Source organism: Tympanuchus pallidicinctus, unplaced genomic scaffold (genome assembly GCF_026119805.1).
Source record: "Tympanuchus pallidicinctus isolate F22 unplaced genomic scaffold, pur_lepc_1.0 scaffold3, whole genome shotgun sequence".
In the NCBI taxonomy this organism is placed as follows: Eukaryota; Metazoa; Chordata; class Aves; order Galliformes; family Phasianidae; genus Tympanuchus; species Tympanuchus pallidicinctus.
In genome coordinates, this window is record NW_026294747.1 from 3,546,991 (window position 1) to 3,559,570 (window position 12,580).

Here is a 12,580-nt window from a genome sequence, read left to right on the forward strand (position 1 = left end):
ATTTTTATTGATCGTAATGAAACTCAACAGGTGCCTTTGCTTCATGCATGCTTAAATATTTCTCTAACTTTCTTCGGGACAGAAATAGAATTGGTTGTATTTTTTTAATCCTGCTTTATAGTTTTAGAAGTCTTACTTTTGTATGTTGCTCATACCAAAAACTTGGGGCTTTGCCATTTTGTAAAGAGTACGCATCCCTTTCTGTACATTTACATGGTCAGCAGGACCCTCCCATTCTTTTTCAGAGCAATTTGTTTCACCATTTTAGTATATAAATAAATAGATCTGTTTTCCGTAGTGCAAACAGTGCTCTTCAGGGAAATAAGAGCATTAAAGAAGAATTAGCATATTTTGTGTTTGTGTTGGAGCCATGATAATATGTGTATGAAAAAGCACTGGATACTGTTCTAAGCATCATCTATGCTGTTGCAAAAATAATCTTATTTTAATGGTAGCTAGTTAATTAATTGTTCTTTCACTCTGTAAGTGAATAGCATTAGAGTACATTCTACGCTAATTTCAAGTGATGATTCTTCAGTGTATCGGAAGAACAAGGGGAAGGATGTGGTCTTCTAGTAGAATATTTCTAAAGCACAGCGGCTGCTCAGTGGCTGCCATTTTTCTTATGTTTTGTTCCCAGTCCTTACTCTCAGTGATTATTCCACAAATAAGCTTGCTGGGGAATCAAGTGCTGTACGGCGTAATGGAGTGGAGGTGTCAGCCTCCCACTAGGAACTCTCGCTATGTAGTTTGACTGTTGTGGCCAAACATTTGGAATTCAGACAAGGCTGAGTAGTTGTGGCATATCACTGGTGGGAGCTAATGCAGACCAAATTTAATACAGCTAGATCTGTTTGGTTTGAAGGGAATCTCATGAATTACTTCCTTTGAAAAACACGCATAGACCCTTTGGGCTTCTTTGTGTGGCCCAGAAGCGAGATTTCTTTTAGTGCTGAAGAATACTCATATAATGAGATTGGGAAACAAAAGGAAAGAAAGATGGTGACACCAGGCTTGCAGAAGACCCTTATTCTAGGATGGAATTGATGGCTATCGTTGTCAGAATTACTTGCAAAAATTCATTTTGTCATTGAGGAGCACCCTTCCCCTTAAGTTTCCCTCCAAATACTACTGCAGAAATGAGCTTGTTAATGCATTGCTGCCTAAATGATCCTTGTTGAAAGACCATAATTTTCAGATCTGCTCTAGAAGGCTTTGATCTTACAATCCCACTGTTGTTTCTGAGGTACAGCAGGTGCTTTGTGTTTTAACTGTACATCATCATACGTGCACTCAGGCCTCTGTAGATGTTTTGGTCCTGTAGTTAGAAGGAATAAGGTGAAGTCAGTTTTTCAGGTGCCTGACATGGAGTTCTTCACTGTGTAGAGGAGCATAATGCTGATGTGGTGCTCGTCTAGTGGGGTTGCTGTAGCACTGCCTAGACATGGGGCTTAGAGAGCAGCTGCTGAGACATCTGTGCAGAGTCTATTATCAACTTTAGCCTATGCATTTTACACAGCTGTAAGGCTCGCAGTCTTTGAGGCAAAAGTAGGTTTTAAAGGGTGAGAAGCAATGGAGGAAGTGAAAATGTAGAAATAAAGGACTTGTGCATTGCATGGGTCTTTACAGAGTGTGTGGGATAAATCTTCCATGTAGTATGGATATGAAAAGTGCAATAAATAGGGCTTTTGTATTTGTAAATCCTCATGGGATGGGCTTGGTATTTAGTGCCACAAACCTGAATTTAGTCTTGCTGCTGGTAATCTGTGCAGATGGAGGATCTTCACACTAGAGCATCATGAAGCTCTGGCTGTAGTTATAAGTTTAAATATCAAAGATAAATGGTGATGTTTCCTTGGGAAAGGAACAAAGAAGATTTTGACACCTGATATCTCTCTGTCAAGGCCAAATTCTCATATCTTACCACAGAATATGGATTGAGAAACTCTGCCTGGTGCTAAACTAAACTAGGGATTTGCCCCCTGGGAGCTGTGCATGCCTAATTCTTCTGGTTGCAGCTGTAGGAAGCTCTAAGCAACCTAGACTTAATGCTGAAGGAGGAATAGTCCAGGTTCCTTCATAAGTGTTGCAGTAATTATGGCTGTAATAAGCTTTTGCATGTAATGAACTCTTTCTGTTAAAAAAAATACATCAGCGAAATCTGTGCTCCTTCGAGTTAAAGGGTCACTTCTGTATTTGATTGTGGTAACTCTATTTCAGAAGGGTTTTTTGGTACAGAAGGCATCTGTCCTGCTAAATTGGTGTTCTTACATCAACCCATAGTAACGTTTTCATGAAGCCAGGAAAAGAGACAGAAATAAGTTTACTCTTCAGGTTGAAAAAAAAAAAGCATTGCTTTTCTCTGGATGACTTCTTAACTCTGTGTGATGCTACACTGAAACTTTGTAAACTCATCTTTTCGTGATTAAGCCTTTCGCTGGAGAGGCTTAAGCCCTGAAATGTGTTTTTGTACCTCAGCTTCTGATTTCTTACTGATAACTACTAGCAGAAACTGCATAAAATGGCTTTCAGGATGTTTCTTTTCCTGTTGACAGCATTGCTTCTCATTATTACGATGGTTTCATTATTCTCGTAGATGAAAAGGTTAATAAATATATACGCTTCTGCAGGAAAGACAGTGTGATCTGATTATGTCTATTAATATTTTCAGTTAATATTTCATCATAAAGCAGTAAGACGGTGCTTCTCATTACCTTCTGCTGTCTTAGAGAGCGAATATGTAAATGTGAAATGTTGCTGCATTTGCAGGGCTTCAAGCACAATGGCCTATATTTTATTTATGGATTGAAATGAGCATTTTGAGCAAGTGACTGCCCTTAGTCTGCAAAAACTGCTTCACTGCGAGTTAACCAAAAACTATAGTGATCTTAGAAATCAGTAATTTAATTAGGTAATAACTGCCATGATCTTTAATTTGGAAGGAAATGTATTAAATTCTTCTGTGTCTGGGAGGAGACAGGCGTGTCATTCTGTCTGATGAACAGTCGGGGAAATGTAAATTGCAGTGCTTGCAGTCCCTTGTGTTCCCTTGCTCCTCTTACTTAATGACTATGCCATTATTAAAGAAGTTAGTGGGTGCTGGGGAGTAAGCAGGCTACACAGTACAAAAAAAAAGTGCAGGAAGAGCTTTGCGCTGAGTGAATGCACCTCCAGCATTTTTAGGCTACTGGACACTTTAGGGTTTCTCAAGGCAGACGTGTGCAGGGATTACAGGGTGACGCTTTGAGTCCTCTGCTTTTGTCAGGAATTCCTTTGCAACTCAGAGATAGCTTGCAGGCTGGCACTGGATCTTCTGGTACTTATTCCTGCCCTGCTTGGTCTGATCTCTGAGCCTCACGTGACATGCAGTCTGTTCCTGACCTTGGAGTCCTGATTTCCTCTAGCCCTACACAGGGGATCTCTCCATCTGCCTGGGTTAGAAAGCAGATTTAATTCTAACTGATGGTGTGATTACATGAACTGTTTGCTGAGATACAAAGCCAGTAGGCTGCATGACCCAACAGTTAAAATATAGATGCTTACCTCTTGCTTTTTATACTGTTCCTTGTATAATGATAGATTTCATAGTCTTGTTTGGCTAAATCACTAGAGAGTAGTGCTGTGGTGGTGTTTTATTTTCTTGTGGTCAAGTGTCTTGTGTAATAGGTATTATTTAATGTATCTTTTCACTTGTTTGATCCCATTTTGAGACATTTAAGCAGCTTACACTTGATTGCAAAACACAAAACTAAAAAAAGCACGGTATGAAAATTACACAAGAAGCGAGGGAGGAAGAGTTGCTGGTTTTTTTCATCATCTTGAGCTGTATTCCACGTTAGCAGACTGCACTGGTCTCTTCTTTGTACACTATCAACAACTGACTTATGACACAGGTCAAAGTGAATGTTTGTATTCTGTATTACCAGTTATCTCTTCTTTTACAAAGGGTGTTATTCAAGATGTGAAAGTTGTCTTTATACCTAATGGATATATAACGCAGTGTCCTAATCTGAATCGCAGTAAGTATTATTTTCTAAATCTCTTTTTTTTTTAATGTGGATGATTTTTTTATTCTTGTAAAAAAAATATATATATATTTTCAGGATTGTCATTCTTGCGTGTGCTGACACAATGACTGTAAACAGATTGTATTTTATGTGCAGATAAGCAGCATGTGACATGTTAGCTGTGTGATAGACTTTATTTATTTATGGGTTATTTCCCTCTTTCCCCTCTTTTCCTCCCTTCCTTTTTCTTTTTAAACTTCCTTTATTGAGCATGCCCAACCTGCAGTGATTTCTTAAGCCTGGTGCAAGGAATCATGGATTTACAAGAACTCCTGGCGAAAATGACTGCAAAAGTAGGTACCTAAACATCTTTGTCAATTCCCTCTTTCTTTTTGGACTAAGACCATCATATAAGTCTGTTCCTTTTGCAGTTATTTTATGTTTTCATGGTAGAGCTGGTTTTCCCCTCTTTCTGCCAGTAGCCTTATCTGCAGTGGACTTAAGGAGACAGTTTTGTGGATGTCACTTAATTCTCATACAGCTTCTATTGTCTGGCGCAGCATTTGGTAGCTAGCGACAAAATGCCTGGGGTTTGATTTCTGTGAGAAACCTTAGCTTGATTTTCTTTTCCATGCTGAGGGACAAATGTGGAAACAAAGGAGTGAAATCCCTCAACAATTTCCTCACCATGTGATTCTGTCAGTGTGTGGTTTTTGCCTGTGGGGAGTCCTGTGAAATCTTCAGGACTGGCATCGTTTCTCCTTGGGAGCTGAAATGAGGAAATGTCTATAAATCTGCTGGCTGTGCTGATCTCAACACCTTTGATCAATGACTTTTACAGTGTAGAAGTGAATTCAGCTCCAGTTAGGCACGGTGGTGTGTGGTTTTCTTTTTCCTTCCCCTTCTGTTTTGGATTGGAGAAATGGTGAATGGGAAGCTGCAGCGATTTTTGCTGGGGACTTTCCTTAGGCTCTGCTCCCACACTGTGCAGCCAATATCTGTCTTACCTAAAGCCCTTCAGCTCAGGCTGTGGTCATGTTCCGGGTTAGGAAGCTGTGTTTTTGAGATGGATGATCCCTTGGCTTGTGCTGAAGGGAACCCTGGGAACATTTTTTTATGTTAATGTCAGTGAAACATCTGTTCTTATTAAGGAGCAATTAATTGTCTTACATGAATCAGCATTTGTGTGTTAACTACTTGTAGATTTAAGTGCAACAAAAACCATCCTGGAGTTACTTGCAATCTCAGTGTTGTTACTGGAAAGGAATTTCAGAACTAAGATGTGCATAGTAGTGCTACTAGCAGAAAAACATTGATATGTATGATACTTGTTACTCTGCTGCTTCTAAGTGTCCTTTCCTTTCCTAGCAGGGAGGGAACTTTTTTAAAGATAATGTGCACGTTATACTGAGAATCCAGTTACCCAGCTGATATGGTTTGGACAAGCTGACTCCAAATAGGAAATGCGAAGCTTTTAGTTGAATTCACTGCTTGCAGTGTGAAACAGGCAATTATTTTGAGCCCTGCTGATGCCGTGAGCAAGTTCCAATTATGCACTGTACTGAGTAACTTGCTTGCACTGCTGTTAATTACATTTTTGCTTGCTAGTACTTTACAAGGGAAAGCAAATAATGCAGCATTTGTACTGCGAAGACTCTGTACTTCCAGAACATGGTGCTGAGATAATACTTCTTTGTGAGTTCCTTTTCAGTGATAGTAGTGTAGACTTTTGTTTTTGTAGCAATGTGTGCAGAAATACTATTATTCAGGAAAAATACTTGCAGCAGAAAAAGAAATGATTTTGGTAGAGAAATGCAAATTAGAAATAGAGAGGTGTGAGAGAAGCATTAAGATTTGTATCCGTCTGTCCAGTCCTGGAGGTCAGTAGCCACAAGTAATACTAGTGCAGGTATAAGTAATATCGTATGGGACATTGGGCAAGCAAAGAGCAGGATTTGGAAGAATGTACGGCATCCTGCAGAGATCCCATTTGGCAGGGCAGGTGGTCAGAGGATGGCCTGCTAACGTGCATGGGCAGTGATGCCTGGCTTCTGGCCCTGCATGAGGAGATGCAGAGAATGAGCGTGATGTTTTGGAATAGCAGGCCCTGTGGTTCCAAGTTCAAGTGTAGCTTTTAGGATCTGTGATAGCTAGGGTTTCGCTTACTCCCTCAGTCTGTAATTGGTTACAGATGTATAATAACCCAGTGAATGTTGTTTGCAATGAATGTGCAAGTGCTGTTCATATAATGCAAAACTATGAAGATGCAGACCAGGGCTGTTGTGGAAAGAAAACATCATGCCTAGTGACAGCAGGGTCCCGTAATGTTGGTAGCTGTGCAAATTATGCAGTAGATAGGAGAGGAGCTCTGTGGGCTCTCCCTTGAGCTTTATCTCAGGGCCCCATGAGTCTTGTGCTGGTGCAGAGGCAAAGCACTGACTACAGAAAGTTGTTGTGTAGATAGTAAACAGGATTATACAATGATGACCTGAAACGAGCTTACTGCCGTTGTCTTCTTTGTACCAATGTTTGTGAAGACATAGTTTCTAAAGCTCATGCTTATTTTGCCATCATTTAAATTATTGGAATCTTTCCAATGAATTAGTTCAATTGATTTAATCTTCTGTCTGTTAGTAGGGAAGCACTGCAGATCAGTGTGTTAAAAATTGAGCTAACATGTTCATTTGCTGCAGGTGAAAAGGAGCATGCTATATTTCAGCACTCCCAACTGACGTGCTGAAATACTGCTGGCTTCTCTTTAAAAATTATAGGTAAAACAGTGCAATTTTTGCACTGAAATCAGTGTGGGCATCTTCTGCATCCACTTGGAGAGTGGATTATAATTTATTTTTGGTAAATTATGAGCTCATGTGTAAATGTGCTTTTCATTCATTTATTTGTTGCTGGGGCTGGAAGGAGATTCTGAAGACTGTCAGTGCAAAACTTTCTAGGGAGTCCTTCCTTCACTGAGGTCAGACAGACTGCAGCTTGGATTTGATATTTAAAAAATAAATAAAACTCTTGAGTTCCTGGAATAGTTCATCTCATTTGTTCATATTGTGAATGTATATGACCATGGGTAATTCTGTGAACAAAATGTTCCTGTTCACATTTGATGGGTTGTTTTGTGAGACATTTGTTATTAATTTGTTATTAGCTTCACTAGAAATAACATGCTTCAAACAGAAATCTCTTTGCAATTATTTGTGTGGACAAAAGAGAAACATGGAAGGTACACTATGTGAATAACAGCTAGCCCAACATTCCTGAATGTTAAGAACTCAGGATTAGGCTAGTATGTGGAAACTGGTATGGTGTGGGCTTCTTCAGTAGTATATTCCCGTTCATATCCTATGAAATGTAAGATATATGAAGAGCCAGATTTTAAAAGTTTAGCAAATTTAGTTTTGTGCATTTGACAACGTTTGGAAGGGTATTTTAGCTGATTTCATGGAGCAGGAGGTAAATGAGATTTAAACAACAACAAAAAAGCTTACTAAGCAAAATAATATAAACAATCCAGAAAGCTGTAAGGGAGAAAATATTTATTTTCTTAGTGTTTTCTTCTTTGCCTGGAGATATTTATAGTCCTGACAAAGGATATTAGATACTATTTTCAAAAATACATGTTCTGGGAAAAAAAAAAATTAAACATTGTCTAGCAAACATATGTGAATGTTCATTGTTAATTTGTTTTTTTAAATACGAGACCTGTTATAAAGTAGAAGCACAAGACAGGTCAGACACCTTTTAAATGAAACTAAATATGGCTTTTAGGTGGTAAACATAGTGACTAAATAGAACAATCAGAAAAGAGGTTCTGTTGAAAGCAAGCAACTCAGTAAGAGGATAGTTTTGTTTCTGAAATGTGAAGAGCAGTTTTGAAATCACCAGATGTGCATTCTGGGGAGATGTGTATCAATCCCAGTATTACACTAGATAAACAGTTTAAGAAATAGAGAACAATTATTCAGAGCTTTCTTTCCTCAGGACTGCAGAGGAAACAGGCCACAGCTACTTGCCTGCTAATTTCTTCCTTTTCTTCCTCTAAATATCTTGCTCTTATACTGGCAGAAATGAAAAAAGGCTTATTAGAATATTTTTACGTAAAGTGGTTGGAATTTTAGAGGATGAAAATGTATAAATGTCGAATATATACCATCATGTAAAAAAAGCCTACAGCACTGCACACCTTTGTAAAGCCTATAAATCAGAATTACAGCACTGGATTCATAACAGGATAAGGTATGCATTCATTTTGTCATTTGCCTCAGTGTTTGCAGTGATTCCAATGCAAATGTGAAAGCAAAAAAAATCAGGACCTTGAGAAATTGCCTTCTAGCTGGCAATGGGATGGTTTTTAGAGCAGTGGCAGTTGTGGGGTCAAAAGAATGCACGTTTACTTCCAAATATGCAGTCTGGATTTTTTAATTTCAAATTTTATTTGGATTTGTAGTTAATGTCACTAGAAATTGTGTTAAGGGTTAGAGATGATGACACTGGTACCAGATATGCATATGGTGGGAGTGTTCCTCCCTGGATTAATCTCACCTTAAGACAGTGCCTCCGAGGAAGGGAAGGTCTGTGAGGTGGTGAGGAGGGATTTCCAAAAGCCTTGCCTTCTTTCTACTGCTGTATGAATGTGCTTTGCCCCTACTTGTTATTGCATTGTATCTCGTTGGTCAATACAGCAATTGCTGGTGTGTAGATAGTAGTAGTTGGAATTGAGGAGGTCATATAAAGAGTAAGGAATGTTAAGTGCTACCCACAAATCCAGGGTTTTTTTCCAGGAGCAGGACTTGTCCATGGGTCAGTCTAGGAATACTACTCTGTATTAGAATGCTGTAAATCTTATTATCATAAAGTTACAGCCTCTCTACAAGTCAGAGAGCATTAGTCTAGCTGATGCTGACAATGAACAGGCGGAAGTAATTAGAAAAAGTCAGTCTGCTAGCTATCAGGACTTAAGATTTGTAAGCAAATTGATGAGCAATTAAGAAATTTGATTTAAAATCAATTGTAGCTTATGCACTTTTCATAGTGCCTAAGGAGATCTTAGTGGGGTTCATTACAGTACGAGAGACAGTTGTGTATATCATAAGCTGATGTTAGATCACACACACAGCTCCATCGAAGTCAGATGAGTAGGGTTATTTGTTACCTGCTGACATCTTGGTTTGGAGTTTCAAATATCGTGGTTAAATTTGGTTCAGATAAAAATAAATTTTAAGTTTTCTCATGTTTGGCTTTTAAAAATTGCATGTTTGAACTGAAGAAATCTCATCAAGTTAATTTCATTTATAGCTAAATTATGCGGAAACAAGACTGAGTCGATTGGAAGACTGTCACTGTGAGAAGACTTGTCAAGTAAATGGATTGATCTATAGAGACAAAGATTCTTGGGTTGAAGATGATCATTGCAGGAACTGCACGTGCAAAGTAAGACTTTCTAAGGACTTTAAGAAGTAGGACTCAAAATGTGAAAACGGTCCTTGAATACATAATATGAATTCCAAGAATTGTTATGTTTTTAGCATACATCTAGTGGCAGAATGAACAATAGGGAGGTAAACAGTAAAATAAATAAATGAAAATCTGACACATCTTATGTTGAAGCTTTAAATATAAAATCTTTCCCTTGACAATCATGTCTTGTATGTTTTGATTATATTTGTGAGGGCTTTACGGTTTTGGGGTGAATGCAGACATTGCTTTTATTTGATTTTTGAATTGTTTTCACAGTAGTTTTTTTAAATGGAAGCCTTATCTTAATAGTATTCATAGATGCTTAGTTGCATCTTGAATGGTAACAACATGCAGATCTTGTTTTCAGCATTTATCACTGTGAAAAACTAAGGAACAGAAGAGTATTAATATGTAAATCTTGTCTTGTCGAAATTATTTGATAAATATCTGAAGAGAGTCTGTTTGTTCAAGAAAATAGAAAACTGATTGTTAAAAGTATCAGAGATGATTGGCACAGCTTACAGAAAGTGGTGCTTATGTTGTTGTAGGGATGAGCTTGTGTACTCTTCTTGATGTGTTATACTCAGGGAAAGCAGAGTAAAACTAGTAAATAGGTACCTACACAGGGATGGCTTATCTTCAGATGGCTTTGGTTTCAAATCTGTAGCTGGATTGGACTAAACTTCTTAATGAAAGATAAGTGTATAATGCATAGAGGTGATTTCATTTGCCATAACAGTTTTCTGCGTTATCTATTTTGTTATCTATATAGTATTCACTAACTACAGGGATTGAATTTTGTCCTAAAAACGTTTTCTTAGAGTGGAGCTGTGGAATGTCGAAGGATGTCCTGTCCCCCTCTTGATTGCCCTCCTGATGCTCTCCCAGTGCATGTGGATAGCCTGTGCTGTAAAGTATGCAAGGGTAAGTAGATCAAAAACGTTTTTCTTACGCCCTCTGTTAAGCACCTAAACTTGGCCTAAAAGCAGGTGCATTTTATAAAGACTTATTAGCTCCTGATGATTCAGGTAAAGCGAGTTGCAGTGGTGAATTTGATTTTTGTAATTTTCTTCTAAATGAACACGCATGGCAAATCTTTAAGATTGTCTTGCTATATTTTGTTGGTGTAAAAGTGTTCTTCTACTTGTTTGTGAAAAACAAGCAGTAATAAAAAAGAATATCTTTGCTGCAGCTTGTACCTCTTGCTGATGAAGCCTTTGGTCTAAACTTGTCACAGTGACAAGTAATAAACTCGGGTGTTATCTTTTTGTCTGTCTTTTATTTCAGTTTGGAAGGTTTTCATTAAACATAATAGAATTTCAGAACCTGAGTGAATGTCACTGTGTACAGTGATTGTTTTTGCTCATTTCAAAATAAGTTGATGAAAAGAAGTAAATTTTGTGGTTAGTCTTGTTAGTCTTCTGGAAATGAAAGCTGTAGGTAACATTCTTGGAAGAAATAGTCAATATTTGATGCCCTAATGGTACTATGAGGGACAAAGACAATTTATACATGGGAATTTTACCTGAGTACTGTTGCCCATCTTGCCTTAAGAAGCAGAAGAAATAAATGTTTTGTCCTCTTCTTGTAGAACATCAAACTTCATGCATAATTTTTTTCTACAAGTTGTAAGACAAAGCTGTTGAATTATTTTAAGATTTACTAGGAAAAGATGAGCGTTTTTTTAGACTTCCTTTGGCTTGCTTTAGTCACTGAATTTATTAGTCGGAAGCACAGATGTCACGAAGGTCACTTGCTGTTATCTCGTTCAGTTGTTTGCTCATGCTGTCTCATTTCTTTCAGTTGCACTTTGTTCTAAGTATTCTGCTTACCACAAGACTCCTATGAACAGGGAACTCAGGTGGAAAGGTGGTGTTGCCTCAATTTTTTTTGTCTCAGAATATCTTTTTATTTAAAATAACGGAGTCTAGAAAGTTCCTTCTTGAATGTGTAGAGTATGGATGCTTTTTTTGACATGTGTTTGCTGACACATGTATGCACAACAGTTAAAATTGGACATGAAGTAATTGCTAGGCACCAAATTGTAGTTTCAGCTTATATCCCCATGAAAAACTGTGGTCCTGATATTTGTAATGGAAAGATGAACAGTCAGAATTGTCTTTTGTCAGTGATTGGCACAAACTTGACTTGTTATTCTGACAAGAACTCAGCTTGTCAGTCAGTGGGAAGAGATGTATGGAAGTTGATTGAAATTGATTGCAAATGCCAGCTCCTTGACAGAATGATATACAAGGGCCACAGTCAGTTGCTTTTGGGTATGTAGCAGTAATTGCAGGAGATTTCCAGGAGGCTGCACCACAGGTGTTAATTTCTCTGAGCTTTTCTTATTTTGCTCTGATAGAATCATCACTTGTAATTTGCTGTCTCTAGGGATTATTGAATGGCTGGATTATTGAAGTTTCCTGTCTCAGCTGTGGGTTAACTAACAAAGCAGTTCTGGTGTCTGATATGTTAAGGGTTTTAAAAATGAGGTGATTCTGTTTTGATCCCTGCCATCTTGTGTTGGCTTTAGATTACTATCTGACAAAAGGCTATAATTGTGTTGAAAATCTCATCATTTTTTCTCAGTTGTGGTTTAACTTGACTTGCTGTCAGGTGTGTCTGTTTTCATGTTAGAAGCAGTCATGTCGGGAGGAAAAATAAAAGAAAACAGAAAAGTTCTTTAATTCATTGTCTCCCAAAAATATTTACTTGAATTACTGATGTAAATGAAACTTCCTGATCTGCAGTTTTTCCTTGTGAGTTTGCAGCTCAGCCGTATAAACTGGGGTATTTTTAGAGAAAGTCAAGAAAACTGAGATACCAAAAGGAAAAAATCTGATTTCTGTATGCATAGTGGACAATGAAAACAGTTCTTTTTGAAAAATTGTTTTTCTTTTTTTTTTTAATTTAAAAGAGCATTTGTATGTATGTTTAAACTGAAGATCCTTAGAAGCACATTTGTGTGAAAGATTATGATGATTGACCTACTATTTCTTTAGTTTCAAGGCGTTTGTAATCAAATTGGCTGTGACAGTTGCTATTGTGGAAAACTGGCTGTTGGCATCAACTGCTAAAATTGTGTGCACACCTGTAGGTGCTTATGA

The 12,580-nt window shown here is 37.9% G+C and overlaps 1 protein-coding gene across 3 annotated transcripts in view; it reads left to right on the plus strand.

The window, feature by feature from the left end:
• The window catches only part of NELL1 (neural EGFL like 1), a 286,319-nt gene that overhangs the window by 55,887 nt on the left and 217,852 nt on the right, over positions 1–12,580 (plus strand). For all 3 annotated transcript variants that reach the window (XM_052694359.1, XM_052694361.1, XM_052694362.1), the window contains exons 6-9: positions 3,947–4,019; positions 4,278–4,360; positions 9,312–9,446; positions 10,295–10,397. In XM_052694359.1, coding sequence (XP_052550319.1) covers positions 3,947–4,019; positions 4,278–4,360; positions 9,312–9,446; positions 10,295–10,397 — 394 coding nt within the window. The remainder of the gene's footprint in view (positions 1–3,946; positions 4,020–4,277; positions 4,361–9,311; positions 9,447–10,294; positions 10,398–12,580) is intronic.